This window comes from Tasmannia lanceolata, unplaced genomic scaffold, assembly GCF_043159265.1.
Source record: "Tasmannia lanceolata isolate RefF3 unplaced genomic scaffold, GAP_Taslan_0.1 ptg000005l, whole genome shotgun sequence".
Taxonomy (NCBI): Eukaryota; Viridiplantae; Streptophyta; class Magnoliopsida; order Canellales; family Winteraceae; genus Tasmannia; species Tasmannia lanceolata.
The window spans coordinates 3,606,539-3,629,977 of NW_027518682.1; the positions used below are offsets into that span (position 1 = coordinate 3,606,539).

General features: G+C 42.1%; 1 protein-coding gene across 1 annotated transcript; it reads left to right on the plus strand.

The window, feature by feature from the left end:
* Positions 1-11,271: 11,271 nt before the first annotated feature.
* On the plus strand, positions 11,272-13,020 carry LOC143877126 (protein RGF1 INDUCIBLE TRANSCRIPTION FACTOR 1-like). The gene is made up of 4 exons (XM_077378979.1): positions 11,272-11,499; positions 11,599-11,793; positions 11,890-12,105; positions 12,433-13,020. The coding sequence occupies exons 1-4, from the start codon at positions 11,497-11,499 to the stop codon at positions 12,649-12,651; spliced, it is 633 nt and encodes a 210-aa protein (XP_077235094.1). The 5' UTR covers positions 11,272-11,496; the 3' UTR covers positions 12,652-13,020.
* The last annotated feature ends 10,419 nt before the right edge of the window (positions 13,021-23,439 follow it).

Here is a 23,439-nt window from a genome sequence, read left to right on the forward strand (position 1 = left end):
CATAATAGATCGGCTTTTGCTGGTTAGACTCCTCTTTGATCAGTACTGCTGCAACTGCCAAGGGTCCCGCTGAGAGGTACAGAATCAGCTCTTCTCCTGGCTCCGGCGTGGACAACAAGGGGGGGAGGAAAAGTACTGCTTCAACTCCTCGAACGCTGCTTGACATTCTGGAGTCCAGGGCGCGGTTTTTATACCTTTGATCGCATTGAAGAACGGGAGGCATCTCTCGGCGGATTTTGAAATAAACCGCCCCAGAGCTGCCACCAGCCCGGTCAGCCGCTGCACTTCTCTGATAGTGCTGGGAGGAGTCAGCTCCATTACCGCCTTGATCTTCTCCGGATTCGCCTCTATTCCTCTCTGGCTCACCATGAAGCCCAGGAATTTGCCTGCTCCGACGCCAAACGTACATTTGGTCGGATTAAGCTTCATGTTGTGCTCCCTCAAGACTTGGAAGGCTTCTTCGAGGTCGGAGATGTGGTTGGAAGCACTTCTGCTCTTCACTAGCATATCGTCAACGTAGACCTCCATGTTCCGACCGATCTGATTTCTGAACAGCTTGTTGACGAGACGCTGGTAAGTGGCTCCTGCATTCTTCAGTCCGAAAGGCATCACCCGATAGCAATAAGTCCCTTGGTCGGTAACGAATGATGTCTTCGGGATGTCAGACTCGTACATTCTGATTTGATTGTATCCTGAGAAAGCATCCATGAAACTGAGCAGCTCGTGACCTGCTGTGGCGTCAATGAGCTGGTCTATTTTTGGGAGTGGGTAGCTGTCCTTTGGGCAGGCCTTGTTCAGGTCTGTGAAGTCTATACAGGTCCTCCACTTTCCGTTGGACTTTTTCACCATTACCACATTCGCGAGCCAATCCGGATACTGGATCTCACGAATGAAATCGGCCTTCAAAAGCCTCTCCACCTCTTCTCTGATGGCTTTCCGCCTCTCTGGTGCAAAGTGTCTACGCTTCTGCTTCACGGGCTTGCAGGTCTGATCGACACCGAGCTCGTGGGTGCTAATCGACGGGTCAATGCCGGGCATGTCTGAAGGAGTCCAGGCAAAGACATCTGCATTGGCCCTGAGGAACTGAGCGAGATCTTGCTGTGCGGCCTCTGGCAGGGCAGAGCCGATCTGGACAACCCTCTGTTCATCATCGATGTTCAATTGAATAGAGATGAGGTCCTCTACGGGCTCGTTGACTGTGACCTGCGCTTCGTCTCTCAGATCGTACAGCTCGATTGGGAGGGACTCAGATGCATTCTTCCCTCTCAGCGCTGCCGCATAGCATTGTCTTGATTGGGGCTGATCCCCTCTGACTTCACCTACGCCTCCTGGCGTAATGAACTTCATCTTCTGATGATAAGCGGAGGGAATCGCTCGGAGGAGGTTCTGGCCGGGGCGTCCTAGAATGGCGTTATAGGCCGACTTGGCCTTAACCACCAGGAAGGTCACCATTGCGAAGGACTGGCGGGGCGGCTCCCCGATAAGAACTGGAAGCTCAATCTGCCCTTCGACCTTGACAACTTCTCCTGAGAACCCGAACAGATCTGAGTTGGCCGGCTTCAGACGGTCAGCTCCGATCATCATCTGTTCGAAGGCGTGATAGTAGAGGATGTCGGCGGAGCTCCCGTTGTCGACCAGGATCTTCTTCATTTCCCAGTTCGCCACTAGCATTGTGACGACCAGGGCATCATCGTGCGGGAGGATCAGACCGTCAAGATCTGCCTCCGAAAAGGATATCTCATTTTCTGGCTCGGCCCTCTTGCTACAGGCGTGGACGGCGTTGACCTGCCGGGCATAGGTCCTGCGGGCCGATGAAGAGGTCCCTCCCGCGGTCGGCCCTCCTGAAATGGTACCAATAACACCATGAGGTTGGGGTTGAGGTTGAGGTACCTGAGGAGGGAGAACGGCCGGGGCAGGAGCCTGGATGCGGTCGCCCAGGGGTTGGGAGTCTCGAGGACTTCTGTCTCTGGGTCTCGGGTTGTCCTGGCGCTCCCTTCTGTTGTCGTTATTTTTTAAGTACCTCCCGAGGTACCCTCTGCTTATCAGCTGCTCGATCTCCTCCTTGAGATGAATGCAGGCGTTGGTGTCGTGGCCGTGGCTCTTATGGAACCGGCAATACCTGGACATGTCTTGCGTGCCTGCCTCCGGCGTCTGCTTCTTCGGCCACCGGATGAAGTCTTCTTTCCGGATGGCTGCCAAAATTTGAGCCCTAGATGCGGTGAGGGGCGTGTAGCGCTCCCTCGTCGGGGGGCTCCTCTCCTTTCGAGGCCGGGGGGAGCTCCTTTCCTTCCGGGACGGACTGCTCTCCTTCCTCTGGGGTCTGTCATCCCTACGCTGCTTGGCGGGGTTCTTCTCCTCTGGTCTTCTCTTGCTGACGGAATCCAGGGCAGCGAGAGTCTCCTCGACGGAGATGTACTCTTCCGCCCCGGTCATCAGATCTGCCAAGGACTGCGGATTTCGCCGGGCGACTGCTCTTCGGAAGTCGGTGGACCGGGCTCTGGCCAGAAGAGCATTCGTTGCCGCGGAGGGATCCAGGTTGGGTACCTGAAGGGCCTCCCGGTTGAACCGGCCAACGAACGCTTTTAAGGCCTCACCGTCTTCCTGCCTCAGGGCCATCAGTGAAGCCGTCGTCTTTCGAGGCCTTCTGCTGCTCATGAAATGCCGGGCCAGGTCGTCCCCGAAGTCGTCGAAATTATCAACGGACTTGGGCTTCAGCCGTGAGTACCAATCTCTCGCGGCTCCGGTTAATGTGGTGGGGAGTGCCCTGCAAAGGAACCCGTCCGACGCCCCGTGGAGAAGCATCGTGGTCCTGAAGGTCTGCAGGTGATCCACGGGATCGGTGGTCCCATCATACTGCGGGATCTGCGGCATCTTGAAGCCCAAGGGGACTGCCGCACCGAGTACCCTGTCTGTGAAAGGGGGATTGCTACTGAAGATCCTTGAAGCGGGGCGGCCATGATCTCTAGCCAGCTCCTCGATTCTGTTATCGATCTTCTGGATTCTTAGTAACATCGGATCATCCCTCTGTTCGGCCAGACGGGCAGGTCTACTCCTTACGGCTGATGGGCTCCTTGCGGATCCGGACTGGCTGAGGGGACTCCTTCGCCGGTGCCGCGATCCCTCTCCGTGCATAGGGTCTCTCTTGCTGCCCCGTTTCTGCACGGAGGGAGATCGTGACCGGTGATGCTGTCGACGAGGCTCAGGGCGCACGCTCCTGTCCCGCGACTGGTGGTCTCTTCGAGTGGAGTGACGAGTTTGGTCGCGGGGTGGAGACGCGCGTTCTCTGCGGGAGCTTTCTCCCCTCTGAACAGGTCGAGAAACCTCGACGGGGTGTTGCTGGAGTGCGGGAGCCGCATTCCTGAACTGCGCAACTACAGCGGTCATTTCCTGAAAAAGGGCCCTCATCTCCCTCGGGGTCGGGGTGGGGTCTGAACGGTCCGAGTGGGGCGAAGTCCGCTCCACGGCCGCCCCGACCTCCACCTGTGAGGCCAGACGCTCACTTCGTCCTTCACGGGGGGCCGTAGCCCGGGTAGCCCGAGAAGTCGGAGGTGCTCGCTTGCCGGTCTGTCCTACCATTTTTATCTGGGTGAGATTTCGAACAGCTTTTTGTTGCGTGGTCCCACGGATGGCGCCAAATCTGTTAGACCTAAAATCGGTAACAGGTTATGGTAGGGCTGGGTGGTCCGGGCTAACGAGCCACGGCTGAATGGCTGGTTGAGTCCTGCGCTGCACAGAGTACAGACAAGAAAGAAAAGGGTCAGAGGACCAACCCGGAGTGATACTCCGGACGGGCGCTTCGACACTCAAGTCAGTATGAGCAGGAGTGTAGAGCAATGTCAGAGCAAAAAGCTTAGAGTTTTGGTTCTCAGATTTCCAGGACCCTCACCTTAGCACAAGTGAAGGCTATTTATAGTGATTCTGAGCCACCTGTCTAGGACAGGTGGTGGTTCTGAGCCAGGTGGTGGCCTCTGTATGGACCAGGTTTCATACCTAAGGAGGGCAGGTGGAGGTCCCTGATTGGTCCAGGTGTCACACCTAGTGGAGACAGGTGTTGGCCTTCCAACGGTCCTTGTGAGGGCCACGTGCCAGAAGCTAGTTGGATGCTGAGTTCGGACCCCTCAGTGCTGAGTCCGGATTGCTGAGTCCGGATTCCCTCAGCGCTGAGTCCGGACCCTCACACCTAGTGGAGACAGGTGTTGGCCTTCCAACGGTCCTTGTGAGGGCCACGTGCCAGAAGCTAGTTGGATGCTGAGTTCGGACCCCTCAGTGCTGAGTCCGGATTGCTGAGTCCGGATTCCCTCAGCGCTGAGTCCGGACCCTATCAATCCTAACCCTTCAATCTGTGGACGAACCTTCAGCCGAGGGGGCCTACCTTAAACAAATTGAAACTACATGGGTGTATTTGTCATGTTTTAAACTATAGGGGTGGAAGTGGATGTGTCAGAAACTAGAGGGGGTGTTCCCTTAGAAATATGCATAAGGTAGTACTTGGGTCTCACTCAGTCACTCTTACCTGTTACGAGAGACAACAAAAATCTAATTACAATCGGTATAATTTTTTGTCCGATAACAGGTTTGGGACTCACAATCGGATATCAAAATCCTAAGACGTAGGGCCAAATAATAAAATTCTGCTTTGGAGAAAGAGACTAATACATGTACTTAACTTGTTTGCTTTCCTTGTTCTTTTTATTTTTAATCCCTCATTAAGCCCTTGTAAATTTCCATTAGATGAAATTTCTAACAAATTTCCTGTTTTTTCTTTCAGAAAACTGATAATGCTTTAGACTTTCAGACAGAGTCATAGTGTTTTAGGTATATCACTGTATATAGCAAAGCGATTCTGAAGCTGACAACATGAGTTTATTTTATCACCTAAGTTTCATGACATATGGACATTTTACTGGTTATCTCAAATTCTCAATACATCACCCACCAATTTTCAGGATATTTTTATTTAGGAAAATGATATCGGCCTCTTTGTCAGTATTTCCACCCATTTTCTTTGTCTTTTCCTGAAAATGAGTTGCATCAGCAATTGATAATTAACTATAAGCAAATATGTTAAGATAATAATATGGGATTTGCTAGGGACCATCGAAGAAGGCATTTTGGGGCCGGCTGTTTCATGAGAGAGCAGTCATACAGGGTCACTTTTCGACATATTTTGTCTTTTTCATTTAATTCATCTTAGATGGCTGCTCTCTCATGCAACAGCCCGCCCGCAAAATGCTTTGTGCGAAATCCCTTTCAAATCCTTAATAATATACTCAGCATCAGTAAAATATTATTGAAAATAAAGGGAAATGATATCCCGCCCCACTGTTTGTCCTTTCCAGAAAATGACCCTATTTGGATTGCTAGAAAAAAAAAAAACATTTAGAGGTTTTTTGTGACAATCCGAGTGATCTACCAAGTGACTGCCGTAGCCAAAATGTTGAGTTGTTGATTGTGTATCAGGGGTTTTATTTCTTTGCAGTGGGTCTCACTTGGTTCTTTAAGTGGACTTACTTCTTTTCTCTCTGTATATACTGGTTGTATACAAAAGAGAGGATTTTGAAGAAGGAAAAATTATTGAAGAAGGAAAAATGTAGAGAAGAGAGAAGACAGCTAGGGTAAGAAAAGAAGGGTTTTCTCTTTGATTCTAAGAGGGGTTATGTAGCGAAGCAAAAGCAAGGTTCTTTTACTCAAGGTTCAAAAGAAAGTTTAAGGTCAAAAGAGGGGTTTTCTCTTGGGCTCTTTGAAGTCTTTTTGTGGTGACGCAAAAAGGATAGTTCCTCCACTTCTTTTTTACTCAAGGAGTATTCTTCTTCTTCCATCGTTTCCTCCATTGGATTTTATTCACTATAGCACAACATTGTGTTGGAGACTTGGAGGGTTTTCCAAGTACTTCTCGAATGAGGGTTTTTTTTTTCTTGTACTCGGTGTAGAGACATATAAGTTATTTTGTGGCTAGCTACATAGAAGGTATGAGAGAAGAGTTTATCGGTGGAGGTAACATTGTACTATTTTGATTCTGAATAGTGGATTGTGTGCGGTCTTGTCCTTTGAGGTAGTATATTATTGCGACCGCATGTATTCTTGTCTTCTTGTGGTTGCTTGATTTATTTTCGTTTGCACCATTTGTGCTTGTGGCTATTCGGCATATATATTTTTTTCATCTTGTTTGTGCAAGATCTCTGATTTTTCGTGTGTTTGCCGGGGGTAGATTGGCGAGTGTTATTCGTGGTGGGTTTTGGTCACTGCACAAAAGCATGCAAATTGAAGGCCTTTTGGTAGAATGAAACTTCTAATTAAGTTAATCTCAAGTTCATCAAAGGTGACTTTAAATGCCAACGGAGAATAGTGCAAGACTCTAGCAAAGTTCATGAATAACTTCAGTCATTTCAAGAGATGGAAGATCGAGATAAGCATACTCAGCAACTGACTACCTTTGAAAAGTAGAATGTCTATGCAAAGGAGATGACATTCCACATCCCACTATCCCTCCGCTTCTCCTGGATACTGTATCCGAGGATAGATCTGAGAAATTCTATGGAAAGGTTGAAATTCTTGCTTTTTATAAATGATTTATTGCCTAACCCCAAAAAATTTAGTCCAATATTTAGATTCTAACTCAAAATCAATTCCCTAAACCCAAAAAAGTCTAATTGTAATGGCGTATAAAAAAAAGTAGGAAATGGAATCTCACGTGTTCACACCTTACAGGCGGCAAACCAAAGAGTGCAAGTCATGATCGAGCAATCAAGACCATCGGTTTTTCTTTGTGGGATCCACCTATTCATCATATTCAATAGTTTAATTCATGAAAAAACACAAAAAAAAAAGTAGGCTTGTGGGGCCCCCCTGCTACTCTTTTCCAGCCTATTCCGATGGCTCTGGCAATTTTCCACGGACATGGAAAAAGCAAGAGGTTTCGTAGTTTCTTTGACGACGAGGTGTTTTAGTTGGGCCCACTCAGGGATCCGTGTGCCGGCCACCACACGTGACAAATTCGTGGCCTGTGGTGGTGCGAACTCACGATATTTTCTCAGTGCTTCCGAGTCTCCCGTGGCGGCGCCATGTTTGACTCTCTAGGCCAGGTCGGGTCAACACTCAAAAAGACCCAAACCAAGGCAGACTTTTAACGCTTTTTGACGTCAAATCACGTTACAAGCGGGGCGCATTATCCTACAGTGGGGCGATAAAATCATCATCGCTTTCTTTGTTTTCTTATTTTTCTTATTATTTATATTATGGGAAATGATATCAGCACAACCATGTTTGAACAATTGCTCCACCTAACTTGTCTTTTTATTTAATTTTTATTGGTTTGTCTTTTTCTTTTTTAATAGACTTGAAAAGCTTTTTGGGAACCGTAATAGGGTAATGACATTTGACAGATCTCTAAATAATAAAAGAAAGTATGAATTAGTGCAAATATCAATACATGGTTGTGCTGATATCATTTCCCTATAAACTAGGTGGGCCCTATGTATCATTCCTTTGCTTCGTTGCCTTTGAGAGCCATTAGCACAAAGAGCAAGGATGGGCTTCTCTCCGTAACACAGGGGTCGCTATTTGACCCTGATAAAAGAATTAAAAAATATTAATTCAAGAAGGTTTTGCCAAGTCGATATTATGTACTTAATAATAGAAGAATTCTATTAGGGCCCGTTTGGAGACCTCATATTTTGTATTTGGATTTGGAATTGATTTCGAATACAAAATGAATCATGTTGAGGAGAGAGAGGGAAGGGGGTACTTCTTAGTTCCTACTAGAGAGGAGATGTTGAGGAACAAAGAGGGTGAAGGAAACTGCCATATCTGTGGATTTTCAATTACTTATTTTCATAGCATATTTGGAAATCTAGCTTTTTTCACTGTCAATCGCTTGTTTCGAAATCAAAGGATTTGATCCGGATCCAAATTACAACACAAAAAGGGCTCCAAATGTGAGAAATCCAAATCAAAATCTTCTTGGCATCCAAACGGGCCCTTACATTATTTATGTATGCTAATATTTTCAAGGTTTTTCCTTTGAAAATTATGATTCATATTCGCGGCCCTGTCAATTGCATTCTTGGCGCCATCAACTCCGTTTTGAGCTCCGTCAACTGTACTTTTGGCTGAAACGCATCGAGTCAACTAGCATTCCATTTGCCATGGGCTACATTTTGATCATTTTGAAACACAGCTTTTGGTAACTTAGGAAGTTACCCTCCTGTAATCTTGCTTGCCCTTATTTTTATTCGTAAAAAAAATGTATCAAAAATATTATTTAACGATCTTTTGCTAGGGACCATCACAGAAGGCATTTCGCGGTCAGTCTGTTGCATGAGAGAGCAGCCACCTATGAATAATGGCAAAATCCGTTGAAAAGTGAGCCCCGTGTGACTGCTCTCTCATGCAACAGATCATCCACGAAATGCCTTCTGTGATGGTCCTTAGCAAATTCCACTAATTAATGATTTAATATTATGACTTTCTTATAATTTTCATATTCATAATAAGTGAAACCTTAGAAAATTCCAGAGTATTTTGGCTCCATTCGGAAATTGAGTTATATCCTTTTCCTTCTTTTATCTGAAAATAGGTGATTCTGTACATCCTCTGAAATATTTTAATAATTTTATAAATGTCACGGCTTTTGGCATTGTTTTTTATTTATTTTTTAGTATTTAAAATCAATGTTTGAGTTGTTATTTGATGTCGGCTTATTGGTTGGTCTACGAAGAGTGATCCAACAAAACGGCCGTGGGGCCCAAAATTTTATAAAAAGAGGGTTTGTTAAACGACCACTGTACCCTTACAATGTTACCTGAAACCTTTAAAGAAGTAGCCCAGTGAAAATGTAAAAAAGTGTTTGAGTACGGCTTAAATAGATTTAGATTTCTTCGGATTCTGAGAACAAATTGTGAGTTCAAAACTGATTATTGGACTCAAATTCACGTTTAGCTTTGAGTGCGATATTCAATTTTGGATTTAATTGGTTCTTAAAAAGTCAAAATCCAAAACCAACAGGGACTAAAGGTGAATTTGGGTCCAATAATCAGTTTTAAACTCACAATCAGTTCTCAAAATCCAAAACAACCCGGTGCAAAGAGAGACTGATTGCGAAGAAACGAGTGGGTGTGATTTGAAGCATTCTTCTGGTAGACCTTATTGGGCACATATCTATAATAGTCTGCATCAAATAATTCTAAACATATTAAGTACTTTTGTAATCTTTCGTACAGTGGAAGGTTTTTTATCACCTTGGGCCCGTGGCTCTACTCTAAATTTCTTCTTCTTTCGATCTATATGATTATTTGATTACTTGTACTTCATAATCTTGTGTTTCCATAGTATCTTAGATGGGCGTTTTCACAGCAGAATTGTCCATTTGAGAAGCCACAATTATTAGGATTAGGATTGTCCCGTGAGGAAGTTTGTGCAGCAGAGCTTATCCATGATGAATAAACCAATGTATGGTCAAGATCATGGTACAAGTGGACACGATACAATTCTTCCTAAAAATACACATGCTTCAAACATCTTCACGTCAGCGAGTGGCTTTTGTCAAAAACAAATTTGAGAATTCTGGTTTCGTAATGTGAAAACTGCCTTTTTCATTCCTGCAAAAGTCTAGTTCAACAATTTCATCAACCGAAAACAACCTGAACTCAAGAAATTCTTCATTCTGATGAAAGTATAAATGATTAAATAACACCAACTGTAACATCTTAAGCTTGTAGAGTAATTGGTTGCTTCACATGGTATCAGAGCAATCACCTCACTACAAGTCCAGGGTTCAAAACATAACTCCTTGATACTACAAAAAAACCATGTCTACGGCTAACCCAAAAAAAGAGGGGCCACACGTGAGGGGGAGTGTTGAAAATGTAAATGATTAAATGACACCAACTCTAACAGCTTAAGCTTTTAGAGTAATTGGTTGTTTATCACATTTTATCTCTAATTCTCCAAATCAGTTCTTCATACCAAGTCAAATATTTCCACATTTAGGACATGTATGGCAGCTAGGATTTTTTTTTTTCATGATAAATTAGTATCTCCAAGTGGTGAGAAAGGAGTAGGGTGGCTTGGAGTAGAGAGATTTGAGAGGGCACGAACGAGATGAGGGTGAGAACTGGCTAAAAATCAGGAAAACAATTTATTAAGCTTGCGCCATCCCAACTTTCCCAATCTTCCACCAAGATGACCCCACGGTGAGATCTTCATACTCTAACATATACCTAGCTGATATTTTCAAAGTGGCTTTAGACCAACTTTTTCCAAAGTCTTTTAAGTATAAAACTAGATAGCTGATATTTACAACCCCTTCATTATGATAGAAATATTCTAATTGGCTTTTACAATTCCCAACAACTGTTATAACAAATGGGATCTAAAAAACACGGGGAGATTCATTGTACTTTTGGGATTAGTGTCTTGTAACGGTGTTGTCCTAGCTTGACTAGGAGCAATAGATTAGAAATCCTAGTTGAACTAGATAACCATTTCATTAATAGGTACAAATGAAACGAAAAAAAAGTAAGAAACAAAAGAGGTAAAATTTCATGGAATGTGATATTACCATCTACCATCTACTTGCTAAAGAAAGAAAGGGTACTAGGATTTTTGAAGGCCTAGTGAAGTCCCCTCACTTCCACTTTGTTAAGGTTCTATTTCTAATCATCAGCTTTCGGTTTGTTTCGGCTTATGAACTATGGTATGGGTAGGCAGAGGTATGCGACAGTAGGAAGAAGAGGCTGGCCATAATTGGGATTGGGAGATGCCGAGCAGAGGTTATCTAAACTTGAATTTTGATGGCAATAGTTTGGGAAATCTTAGGCTGATAGTAGTAGATGGGCTTCTTGGAAATGCATTATAGGCCTATTCGTAGCATGTTGGGATTGCCGACTCTAATGGGGCGGAGATTAGAGGAAGTGATATATTCGCCCCATTTTTTACTTGGGACAGCCACCTTTACTTTATTTATAGTTACTCTCTAATACTCGAGGAGGCTGTCCCGAGTAAAAAAAAAAGAGAGCAAGTGGGGGGGGAATTTATCAGTTCCCTAGAAACTTTACATATATAAGTTTTAAAATAACCTAGGGGTCCGAAACGGGTGTTACTGTCGTAATTCCACATAGAGTGAAGGGCAATGTGGGTAGTACACTAGTGTCCAAAAACCTTGTGGAAAGATCTATTTGTCATGACGTTATTATAACAAGGAAATTGTTAAAAAGAAAGCGAGTGAGGAGGTCGGTTCCTTGCAATCAACGCATCTTTGGTTCAGGTTCGGAGCTAGGCTCGGTTTCAGACTTTAAGCGGATAAGAACGACCAAACTCAGCGTCCACCATCTACCTTCACCACTACATAAACCACACCCTCAGCCCCCACATACCTTTGAAGACTCTCTCTCTCTCTCTCTCTCTAATTAAACCCTCTTTTCTTCATTTTCTTTCTTCAAACTGGCGATCGACCAAGAACCCACTTTCGAGGAACTCAAACCCACAAAGCGAAGAATCATGGTATGGAATACCCCCTCTCAATTTAGTACTTCTCTCCTTATATGCTCTGTATGTTTATATTCTCTGTTTTTTCCTCACCATTGCCTTGGGTTGAAACAGGGAGCTGGAGCTATAGACGAAGACTACATGTGGCCTCCTTGGTTACGTCCTCTTCTTCAAACAAGCTTCTTTGTTCAATGCAAATTCCACGCTGATTCCCACAAAAGCGAATGTAATATGTATTGTTTGGACTGCATGAATGGAGCCCTCTGTTCTCTCTGCCTTGCTTATCACAAAGACCATCGAGCAATACAGGTTCGTTATATTAGTCTTCTTTCTTTTACTATTGGGTATTTAGTTTTTTCTCCTCTTCCCACCAAATTAACGGCTAGATTTGATTATTTTTCTCAGATAAGGAGGTCGTCTTACCATGATGTGATCAGGGTTTCTGAGATTCAGAAGGTTTTAGACATAACAGGAGTTCAGACCTACATTATAAACAGCGCTAGAGTTGTTTTCTTGAACGAGAGGCCTCAGCCCAGGCCTGGAAAGGGCGTTACCAACACGTGTGAAGTTTGTGAGAGGAGCCTCCTTGATTCTTTCAGATTCTGTTCTCTGGGTTGCAAGGTATTTTTCTTCTCACAAATTGCCCCAAACCAATCTCATTACTTCTTATCTCTATTAGATACTCTAAATAGAATATATACAAAGTGGGATTGCTAGACTTTCTAAAGCATCCAATTCCATTCCACAGCTTTATAGCCCTGTAATGGCTATAACGTTTCAATAAAAGTTAATCTCTCTAGTTCAATTTTGGTCCTTTAACTCGATAAATTTCATCCACATTTTGTAGTTTTCTCAACAATGTGAAAAGGTGTTAGGTTTTTTGTTTTGGTTAATTTGAGATTTATTTGATCATAAACTCTTTGTGGGTTTTTTCTGTTTTTTGATCAGATTGCCGGAACGTCGAGGAATCGGAGCAAGAAACGGGCACAAGTGGCAGGTTCCGATTCGGAGGAGTCCTATTCAAGCATTAGCCGTGGGCTTCAGAAGACCGTACAGAGCTTTAGCCCTTCAACACCACCACCAACTGCAATAAATTTCAGGACTGCAAAGAGAAGAAAGGGAATTCCTCATAGGGCGCCAATGGGAGGACTTTTACTCGAATTCTAGATCAATACTCATATAATAAATACTTGTTTATCACATACTCCTTAATCATCTCATGTTCTTCACAATGCTCGTGCTTTTAACGAGGCCGGTATTGGGAAGTCTCAAGCTCTGTATATGATGTATACCAGAAGAAAAAAAATATAGGAGATGGGAGTAGAAAGATAAAAAAAACTTATAGCTGGAGAAAAATAGGGGGTGGACATAATAATACGGAGGGTACATTGTATACCTAAGTTTTGCTAGTTATTTCCTTTTTGTTTGTTTTTAATTAGTGTACATATAGTTTCTTGGTGGGGAAAATGTAAGAGGATTGTATTGTGAAAAAGTTTCTCATAATGTGTTATGAATAAAGGATGGTCTATTATGATATGTACAGTATAAAGCTACCATTTTTGACAAGTTTCTGTGGGTCCTAGCTGTAGAGAGTATAAAACTTCCATTTTTGGTAAGTTTTCTGGGTGGGCGCCCGTGTGGGGCCCGCCACTAGCCTACTACTTTGGCAAGAAGAGACGAGGCCTTTGGCCGACTTAGAAGAAAAAGTAAGAGACTACGTGGCGTCAAGCTAATTGACGTGGCGAAGTTTTAGTGGTTGCTATAAAGTAAATGTATACATACGTGGCATATTTCTGGAACCTTTAGCGTTCAGACGATCTGGACCGGCGTAGCCGCCTTTGCCGATTCCTCGTGAAATACTCGTACCTTTTTTGCTATTAATTTTGGGGGCCCTTGTTGCTACCCGTTGGTTTTAGTAACGCACACCCATCTCTTTTGTTTCTAGAAGTTTCATTGTTCGTAGTGTACAATGAAGAATATTTTGTACAAATACAGAACAGAGTGGTGGCAATACAAAACGAAGCTTCTAAGGATGCCGAGTGTGACGTATTAATATTTTAGCTGGAATTATACTGCGAGACGGTGTTACAAAAATGAAAACTTAGACGACACCCACGACGACTACGTGTGATGATGACAACTATTGAATCAGCCATAGGTGAAAGCTCAATGCTCAATTTCCATTGGGGAGATGATATTTTCACCCCTCTGTAGGATTTTGCGCCCCCCTTTTAACTTGAATTGTGGCAGACTTTAACGCTTTTTGTTGTCAAATCACGTTCAACGCGCAGGGTGCGGCCGGGGGCATAATCCTGAAGGGGGTAAAATAATCATCTCCCTTTCCATTGTCCGGATACAAATGACAGATGGGCATTTGTGGCCGTAGCAATCAAATGGCCTATAGACAACAGGGCATTCAACAAACACAAAGTGGCCTAATCCAATGGTTGGGATCCTTCCGTAGTGATGGCTTATCCCGAATAGTTGAACGATTGGGAATGATTCCGAATGAAGCACTCACCTATGAGCAAACGGTATCCCAACTAGGGGTGTAAACGAGCCGAGCTCGTTAAGCTCAAGAGCTTGGCTCGGGCTCGAACCAAGCTTGAGCTCGGGAGCGGTTCACAAGCCTTCCCAAGCTCGGGTTATATAAAGGGCAATGATATGTTCACACCATCTCATCTTCCCTGGACAGCCCTATTTAGTGTAATTTGACTACTCTTTTTACACCACGGGGGGTGGACCAAGTAACAAATGGGGTTCCAAAAAATAAGTGACATATTTTGCTTCCCCCTTTCACTCTTTGGACAACCCTTTTAGTGTGTATATTAATATATATTTAAATATATTAAATCCTTAACGAGCTGAGCCTGGCCTAGCTCGGGCTTAGCTCGTTAAGGATTGAGCCGAGCTTTTACCGAGCCGAGCTCGAGCGAGCTTCCAACCCGAGCCCAAATTGACACCCGTAATCCTAACCAATGAAATTGCTTCTCCTTTGCCTCTCACATAAGGCGCTTCTTGTAGCAACAATTTCCTATTTTAAAAGTCAAAATATTTTCTTTGATTTCATAAAGATAGCCCCTCATGTGAAAAGTTAAATGTTGCTCGGTTACGGTGTAACGTCCGTAACGGCCTAGTACCCTTCTGACATCATCAGGACTAAGATGGAGTCTAAGATGGAGTCCTCGTATGTTGGTCCTCATCATTCACCTTTTCAGTATTTTACTATTTTCTTTTGGAGGGAAAATCTCCTGTATTTATTGCATCTCACCACATTTACGTTTGGCGCATTGCACGAGGCTTCTTTTGGTTCGTCTCGATGAGTATTTGAACCAACAGTTGGGTTCATTTGGATCATAGTCGTTGGAAATAACTGCAAACGGAAGGATGCTTGAAACGTCGTAAAAAAAATTTCCCGAACAATGACGCCTTTATTGACAACTAATTTGGGTCGGATTTGAAATTTCCTTTAAACCAAGAGTCCCTTGGGTTCGTTTAAATCTTGGCTGTCTCCAATATGCATAGACAGTCAGATCCACGACACGTGGACATCAATATGGAACGATGACGTCTTGTAATAATACCGCATATATGTATGAGATTCCGCTGGTGTACTCCATTATTTCTGCCGGCGTACCCCTGGATTCCGCGGCGTATACCTTATTTCTACTTACACCTTATTTCCACCGACATACACCCTATTCCCACTTGTACACTATTTCTACCGGCGTACCCCTTAATATTCTGGCGGCGTACTCTAGAAGCCGGTAGCGTACTCGATACTTTTGGAACATATGTTTGAACCCAGAAAATTCGACGGCGTACTCTATATTCCGGCGGCGTACTTGATATCTTTGAACGATGGGTGTTTTGAGTATGTGATATTTCGGCAGTAAAACTCTAGAATCCGGTGGCATTCTCAGCCAAAGGAGACGTGAGAAATAATAAAATATTTAATAACGTCGTCGTTCTAAGCCAAAAGTGACGTATTCAATAATGTTACCGTTATAAGCCAAAAGAGTAATGAGGACATAAAGAGAAGTGAAAAGATTCTAAGCCAAAAGAGACATATTCAATAACGTTGCCGTTCTAAGCCAAAAGAGAAGTGAGAAAAGATTCTAATCCAAAAGAGGCTATTCAATAATAACGTTACCGTTATAAGCCAAAAGAGAAGTGAGGACCAAAAGAGAGGTGAAAAGATTCGAAGCTAAAAGAGACGTATTCAATAACGTTACCGTTCTAACCCAAAAGAGAAGTGAGAAAAGATTCTAATCCAAAAGAGACGTATTCAATAATAACGTCACCGTTATAAGCCAAAAGAGAAGTGATGACTAAAAGAGAAGTGAAAAGATTCTTAGCCAGAAGAGACGTATTCAATAATGTTACCGTTCTAAGTAAAAAAAAAAGTCAGAAAAGATAATGATTGACTTTCGGTTTTCAGCGTTCCAAAAAGTTTTCCAACACGTGTCAAGCATCCATCCGTCAATAATTATTTCCGACAACCAATATAGAAATGAACTCAAAGTTTTGTCTGTTCAAATAAACATTCAAACGAACCAAAAGAAGCCTCGTGAAGTGCGCCAATTTAATAGGCAGTAATGAAAAAGGAGGATTCTGCCGATGTCGGAAGCGTATCATGGTCTTTTTACCACCTGATTTTGAAGAATCAACCGTATTTGATGCTAGTTTTAAAAGGTACCCGAAATCCGTTTGATACTAGTTTTAAAAGGTACCAGAAATCCGTAATTCCTCGAAACTTCTACCTCATTCCGTACTTTTCTCATGATCGCTTACACACGGTTACATGGAAAGTCTCAAGGATAAATTGCTTGTGGTAGGGCTGGCAATTTCACCCGAAAAAGAGGGGATCCGCCCCGCCCCGCCCCGTTTGGGGAGGGGATTCCCCGATTTGAAAGGGGAAGGGGAAGGGGAAGGGGAATATAAAAATTCCCCGGTGCGGGGAGGGGAAGGGGAAGGGGATGGAGTTGTCCCCGCCCCGCCCCGCTAATCAATGTCATTTTTTTGTAAATTTTTAAGTATTTTTTTAAAGGAAAACGACTAGAAACTCTGTGGATCGGCTACAAGATTCCCCCAAACATAAACTTAGCTTGTCTTTTCCTTTTAATTAGCTTCTGAGAGCATTTTGGGAACTATAATAACCTTTTCACAGATGTTGAAATAATAAAGACAAGCTGAGAGCCTGAGACGCTGAGTGTATGCAATTATCAAAAAATCGTAGTGCCAACAGAATTTTAGGGTTGGATTGCAGGTTTTAATTTTCAACAAGAAAAATTTAGCTACTATAAATTTGTTTCATGTCAGCACTAGACTGAATTGCAATTAAAGAAATAAGTCATTTGTTGATTTTGTTCTCTTCTCCATTCTCATTTCTCATGCTCATTTGGGGGTTAACATGCTATACAGAATGAGCTAATGAACATTATTTTGCGTGTGTGAGCGCCCACTTATGGACTTTTAAAGTTCATTGTGACTACTGAAATAGTTACTTTTTGCACATTGGCTGCCTGTTAATGAAGGTAATCCTGGTGCTCATTTCCTATTTATCATTCCATAATTTATGCAGAAAATTGCTGAAAGATGAGGTCCTGTTGTTATTTATGTTTGTTGTCTCATCCATGCATTTCTGATTTTGTCCATCTGTTTGTTGATCACATGAATAGAATTATAGCATTCATCACAATATTGTCTGTAATGGACGTAGAAGAAAGAAGCTCTGTTTGTTGGTTTGGTTGGGTTCCAAAGAGGGGGCGGGGCGGGGATTTTGTCCCCGAAGGATGCGGGAAGGGGAAGGGGAAGGGGATTAGATATTCCCCGCGGGGAGGGGAGGGGGATTCCCCACCATCCCCGCAGAGGGGAAGGGGAAGGGGAGGGGGAAAATTCCCCGCAAAGGGGAAGGGTAAGGGGACCCCAACATCCGGCCCCGACCCGCCCCGTTGCCACCCCTAGCTTGTGGCCATGAGGCAGCCTCTTTAATTTTGACTAGCTTTTCCTGTAAACCATCTTTTTCTTCCCTGACAGCGATGGGGGACACGCGTATAGCAAATGAACGTTGGAGGAGCATCCGATCCCTTAATTAATGTGTTAAGCCAATGGGACGGTGCCACGTGCCGGTATTAGGCCAATAATTCAAGCTGCAGTCCAAGGCATCGTTTCTTTTTCCCCAAGGCTAAACGGGAAAAAGGTAATTCATCACGGCATTTCCTCGTGGGTGGTAAGCGCACATATGGAAATAATTTACAAGTGGGTTGGATGTGGATCTCACTCACCCATCTCCCTACTTCTTCAAAGGCCCATTTATTTTATGTTTTTCCTTCTTTGTGTACAGGGTCTTATTATACTTTATATCTTGCTTCTATCATTCCTCTCTCATTCTTTTTAACTTGTCTACCTTTGCCCACCTGCTTTAACAGTGCTGCTCTAGCATTTAATTAAACCATTTTTAAGGCCCATTAATAATGGGTTTATGTGAGGCCCACCTTATGGGCTTATCATGTATAAATAAAAGCCATCCTCATCCACTTCTCAATAGGACATATGAGCATTGATTGGCCCGCCGTTGCCTTTTCAGACCCATGTCATCTCGATGGACCCACATTTGCAAAATATCTGAAACTTATAAGAAAATTATTCCAGTGATCATCACTCATAATTCTTTACGCCCTGTCCGTTTTGGGTTTTGAGAATTGATTTTTAGTGCAAAACTCAAATTTGTGTTTAGACACTAATCGTTTTGGATTTTGAGTCCAAAATTGATTAGTGCACTTAATATTAAATGCAATTTTGGCTCTAAGTTTTGGACTCAAATCAATAATCGAAATCCAAAATGAACAATTTTCAGTACAATAATCCGGTTTTTTACTCAAAATCTAAAACGAACAGAGTTTTAGGGTCAGATGACTAGAGTTCTTGGTAGAAACAAAGAACTATTCTACTTTGTTTTGTTCAACTAGTGGTAGGGTATCCTTGGGTTAGAGATTTTCCTACCTTCTCATAGACAAGTGGAACCTTCACATACACAAGTGGAAGTGTATGGGGACCCATTCGTTAGGGATAAGGAGTGGCTACAATTGATGACATGTCTAGGCAAGGAGTGGCAATTAGTTATATAGTGTGACATAGATTGCCTTTGTGGGGCCATCATCTACAAGTGGGAGGAACCTCCTTCCAAAGGAAAATAGGAGAAAGAAACGAAAAAAATACCCACCTGGAATTATAGATTTAAGAATAGGTACACAGGGATGAGTGGTCTCTATTTTTTCTAGTGACCGAATCTTCAAGAAATTGTAATTCGCTTGAAGGGATAACTAGAAATAAGTATCCCCAACTTTACCAAAATTAATTTATTTAAAGTTGAGACTTATTAGAAGGCTAGATTTTGGAGGTGTTAAGGCTAAATTTCGCTCGCCTTTGTGTGGAAATAGAAGCCGGAAAGGAATATCTTATAGTAATAAACATCCACACCCCCAAATGGCATCCAGTACGAGAAAGTTGAATACGAATGAAAGACCCAGATCTTGCAATACATGTAAAAACTTTAGCCACTCCTCAAACACCTGCCCAAAAGACGAGAAACCAAAAGAAGCAAAGCGTTGGCAAAAATGGAGGCCCATAAACTTAAACAGATATCTCCAAAAAGAAAAGGCCCATCACCCTTACAAATCAACACCAGATCAGGAAAGAGGCCAAGCCCACCACAACCCAGCCCCCCTAACGAACGCCTTCTCAGCTCTTGATATTGCTCAGGAAGAAATTTTGAATAGTGAAGATAACTACCACACAGATTCAGAATGCTCCTCAACCAGTGAGGAAGACATATGCGAAGAAGAAATCAAGGGAAAAAGAAAAACAAACTGTTACGTGTCATGAAGTCTGGTCTTTTGAATAAATTAGATCAGTTTATACTTATCTATTGCTGTTGTAGTTTCTTTTTTATTGGTCATTGGAGTTTTTGTTAGATTAGGATGCTATTTTATTGGTGTTGGAGTTTTAGTTGGTTTAGGACTCTAAATGGTATTGGACGATCATGTAAAAATCTATTTAAAGCTATTGAATGAATAAGGGAAAGGCAGGCAAAAATTATCCCAAAAATTATGTATTGCGCACATATGAGGACGACCATTCCCTCGAAGTAGGTCAAGAGGTCAATCTTCCCTCTAAGAAGATCAATCCGTTGCGAACCAGATCGTGTTCGTAACAAAGTGGTATCAGAGCCGTCAATCATGCGCCATGGGTTGTGAGGATTGGTATTCCTTGCGTGACGATTTTTGCAATATTTTTTTCAGAATTTATGGATGAACAACGACGATTTTCGGAAGGCCTAATCAAAATCAGCACGCTGATCAAGGAAATTCGAGAAGAAAGAAAGCAAAATTTGAAAAATGTGCAAACTGATGTGGGTGAAGGTGATTTAGTTGAACGCTATCCCAAGGTTCATCTTGATTTTGTCGATCCATTCGATCATTCCATTTCTTCAATGCGCCGCTATGAAAAATCCTATTTATTTTCCAATCTGATCACAAGAGATTTTGAAGGTGGAGTTCAAATGATCGCGACCGTCCTTTTTGAAGACGGAAGTCCAACATTACCTGTGTTGGTCAACAAAATCATGTCTAATATGATTTGGGATCCCGGTGGAATAAATTATTTCTCCAACAATCCAACCTTGGGGACAAGGTTGATTTCAAGGGAGGAGGGATGTTATGTGTCATGAAGTCTGGTCTTTTGAATAAATTAGATCAGTTTATACTTATCTATTGCTGTTGTAGTTTCTTTTTTATTGGTCATTGGAGTTTTAGTTAGATTATGATGCTATTTTATTGGTGTTGGAGTTTTAGTTCGTTTAGGACTCTAAATGGTATTGGACAATCATGTAAAAATCTATTTAAAGCTATTGAATGAAGAAGGGAAACGCAGGCAAAAATTATCCCAGAAATTGTGTATTGGGCACAAAGGAGGACGACCCTTCCCTCGAAGTGGGTCAAGAGGCCGATCTTCCCTCTAAGAAGATCAATCCGTTGCGAACCAAATCGTGTTCGTAATACAAACTAGCAGATATCAAGCAGAAGATCACCTCCCGTTAGAGGAAGATGGCCACACCACACAAGCAAAGAGCGACCTCAAAAGTCCACAGAAAACAATAACTTGGAGGATGAAGTGTGGTAGGAGTTGAGAAGAAAGAAGTACATACCCATTCCTCAACGAGGATCCCCCCTAATAGTGGGCTGGATAAAACATTGAGAACAAGCCACCACAATAATAGCTACATTCACGGCAAAACAATCAAAGAGCTTCCACTACGATAACACTACTAAAGTACACCAAATGTCTAGAACTAAGACCTTAATAATTCCCTAACTCTAATACCAATACATAAGTTTCACCAAAACACAAAAATATGTGCTTTTGCATTACAAAAATACCCCTATCTGGTGCTATATATGGGGGTGTTGCTGTTGGGAAAAATTGGTTCAGCGGTGAATGGATTTGAAAATGATGCCGATGAGAAGGAAAACAATAATAATAATAATAATTTTAAAATATAGAGCCAGACACTCTTTAAGACACTAGATTCTTCCACAATCAGATAATATCCAAAAATAAAATGCAAGTAACTCTTGAAATCTCTGCCCAACACACTCTTGTGAAATCAACAGCTGCAATTTGTCGATTGACAATTAATCAAATTCCCTAAAATAAGTTAAAGAATAACATAGAGCTCTTGTTTTGGAAAAGATTCAACAAGAGGACTTGAAAATGAGAGAGAATAATTACTAGAGAGATAGAGAGCACTTTTTTAACTATTTGGAGAGGGATCACTTTTTAAAAAGGATACATATTTAATTTGGTAGTTATTGTTAGGTATAGTGTCGATCGAGAGCATGATTATCAAACATTGGACGAGTTTCTCCATCAATGGTTGAGATCGATCAACCCGCAATAAGAAGACATGTAATTACTCCAAAAGCTTAAGCTGTTGGAGTGGCGTTATTTAATATTTTATACTTTCAAACTCCCCTTCATGTGTGGCCCCTCTTTTTCTTTGGGTTGGCCTACACGTGGCACATGTGCCCCACTTTTGAGTTGACCATTGCATGTGGATTTTTACTAAAAAAAAAACGTTTGAACCAAGGACCTGTTGCTATGATATAATGTGAAAGAACCAGTTACTCCAAAAGCTTAAGCTGTTGGAGATGGCGTTATTAAATCTTTTATACTTTAATAGATCACTTCTAGCAAAAACGAGCGTAGAACCCAACTAATCCCTCCATGCCACATGGCATAGGAGTGGTAGTTTTGCCATTTTAGACAAATAGCCAAAAAAGAGGAAAAGATTGGTAATGTGAGAAAAGGATATTTGTTGGGTTCCACTATAGTTTCCATTCTCGGTTATCATATTATTATTCTAATACAGAACCTTTGAGAGCATCAATCCCAACCATTGGATTAGATTTCTCATCAACGATTGCGATCAACCAATAATGAGGAGACATATAACACACACAAAAAAAAATAGAATATTCTTGAGACTTGAACCCACGACCCATAATAAAGAAAAGGGGGCACAAGTCTATATTTGGATAAAATTCGAGACATGAATATAATTTCTAAAATAGTTGAGCCACAAGAGTATGGCATTTTCATCGTGTGGGGTCCCTCATGTAATGGTTTGGATCAGAGTAACCTTTCAAAAAAAGAAGAAGAAGGAAGGTGGATATTGTGGGTCCAATAAGTTGATAACAAGAAACAGTTGTGTATTGTATGGGTCCACGTACGTTTCTGTTAAACAATGGAAATGCCACTGAAAGTACTTCATGAACCACATAATGGATCCTTCCTAGGTGACCCATTCACATCACCATGCATATCACATGTATGATGGATGCGGTCCTTTTAATTTTTAATCATACTTTTTTTCTTTTTCTATTTTTCTATTTTTCAAAAGTCAAGTCAAAATAACTGGTCAAAGTCAATGGTCAAGGCCGAGCAATCAAAATTTTCAATCACGAACCATTACAAAGTCCGAGCTCTTGAATTTCAAGTTGTTAGTTTGCAACTTCGTAGAAAAATTAGGGAAGTGGTATTTACGCCCCTCTTGATCACTGGGGACACCCAGCACCAATGTATCAAGGACTAAAGGGGTGCTAATGTACTTGGCGTCAGAAAAATCTAGTGGGTTTGATTGTCTGTACACTGGCGCTGGGTGTCCCTGGTGATCAAAAGGGGCGTAAATATCATTTCCCAAAAATTATTGGGGATTAATTTCGGCACTACCCTGTTTTAGTAATGGTACTAATCTCCATGTTTACCCGTTTTTAACCAGTATCAAAGGCTATTACCAATCCCTAAAAGCTCTCAGCAAGCTAATCAGAAAAAATGTACATCAAAGTGATTAGTGCCATCATAAAAACATTGCAGTGTGGATATCACTCCCTGATATTCTATAATATTTTTTAAGAAGTCTAAAGAGAAATGATATTTAAATCCCTTTTCCAGCATTTCCACTGTCTTCTTTTTAAGAAAAAAAAATAACAATGAGAAAATTAATGTCGTCGTTTTTTAGAAAAGACAAACAAAAGATGTGTAAATGTTGAAAAAGGGGTGGAAATTAACATCATTTTTGAAGTTTAAACAACATAATTTCCAGGAATTCCAAGATTTTCATACGACCGAAATTGTGGAGTGTTAGGCCCTGTTCGTTTTAGATTTTGACAACCAATTGTGAGTTCAAATCTGATCATTTGACTCAAAATAAGTGTGTCCAAAACTATACGTCCAATAATAGGTTTTGGACTCACAATCGGTTGTCAAAAAAAAGAAAGAAAAAAAGAACAGGGCCATAGTTGTTAGATTTTAGTGGAGAGGTGATTAGTTAGTTACTAAATGTTGAATTATAAATGATTAAATAGCATCATCTCAAAAGGCTTAAACTTTTGG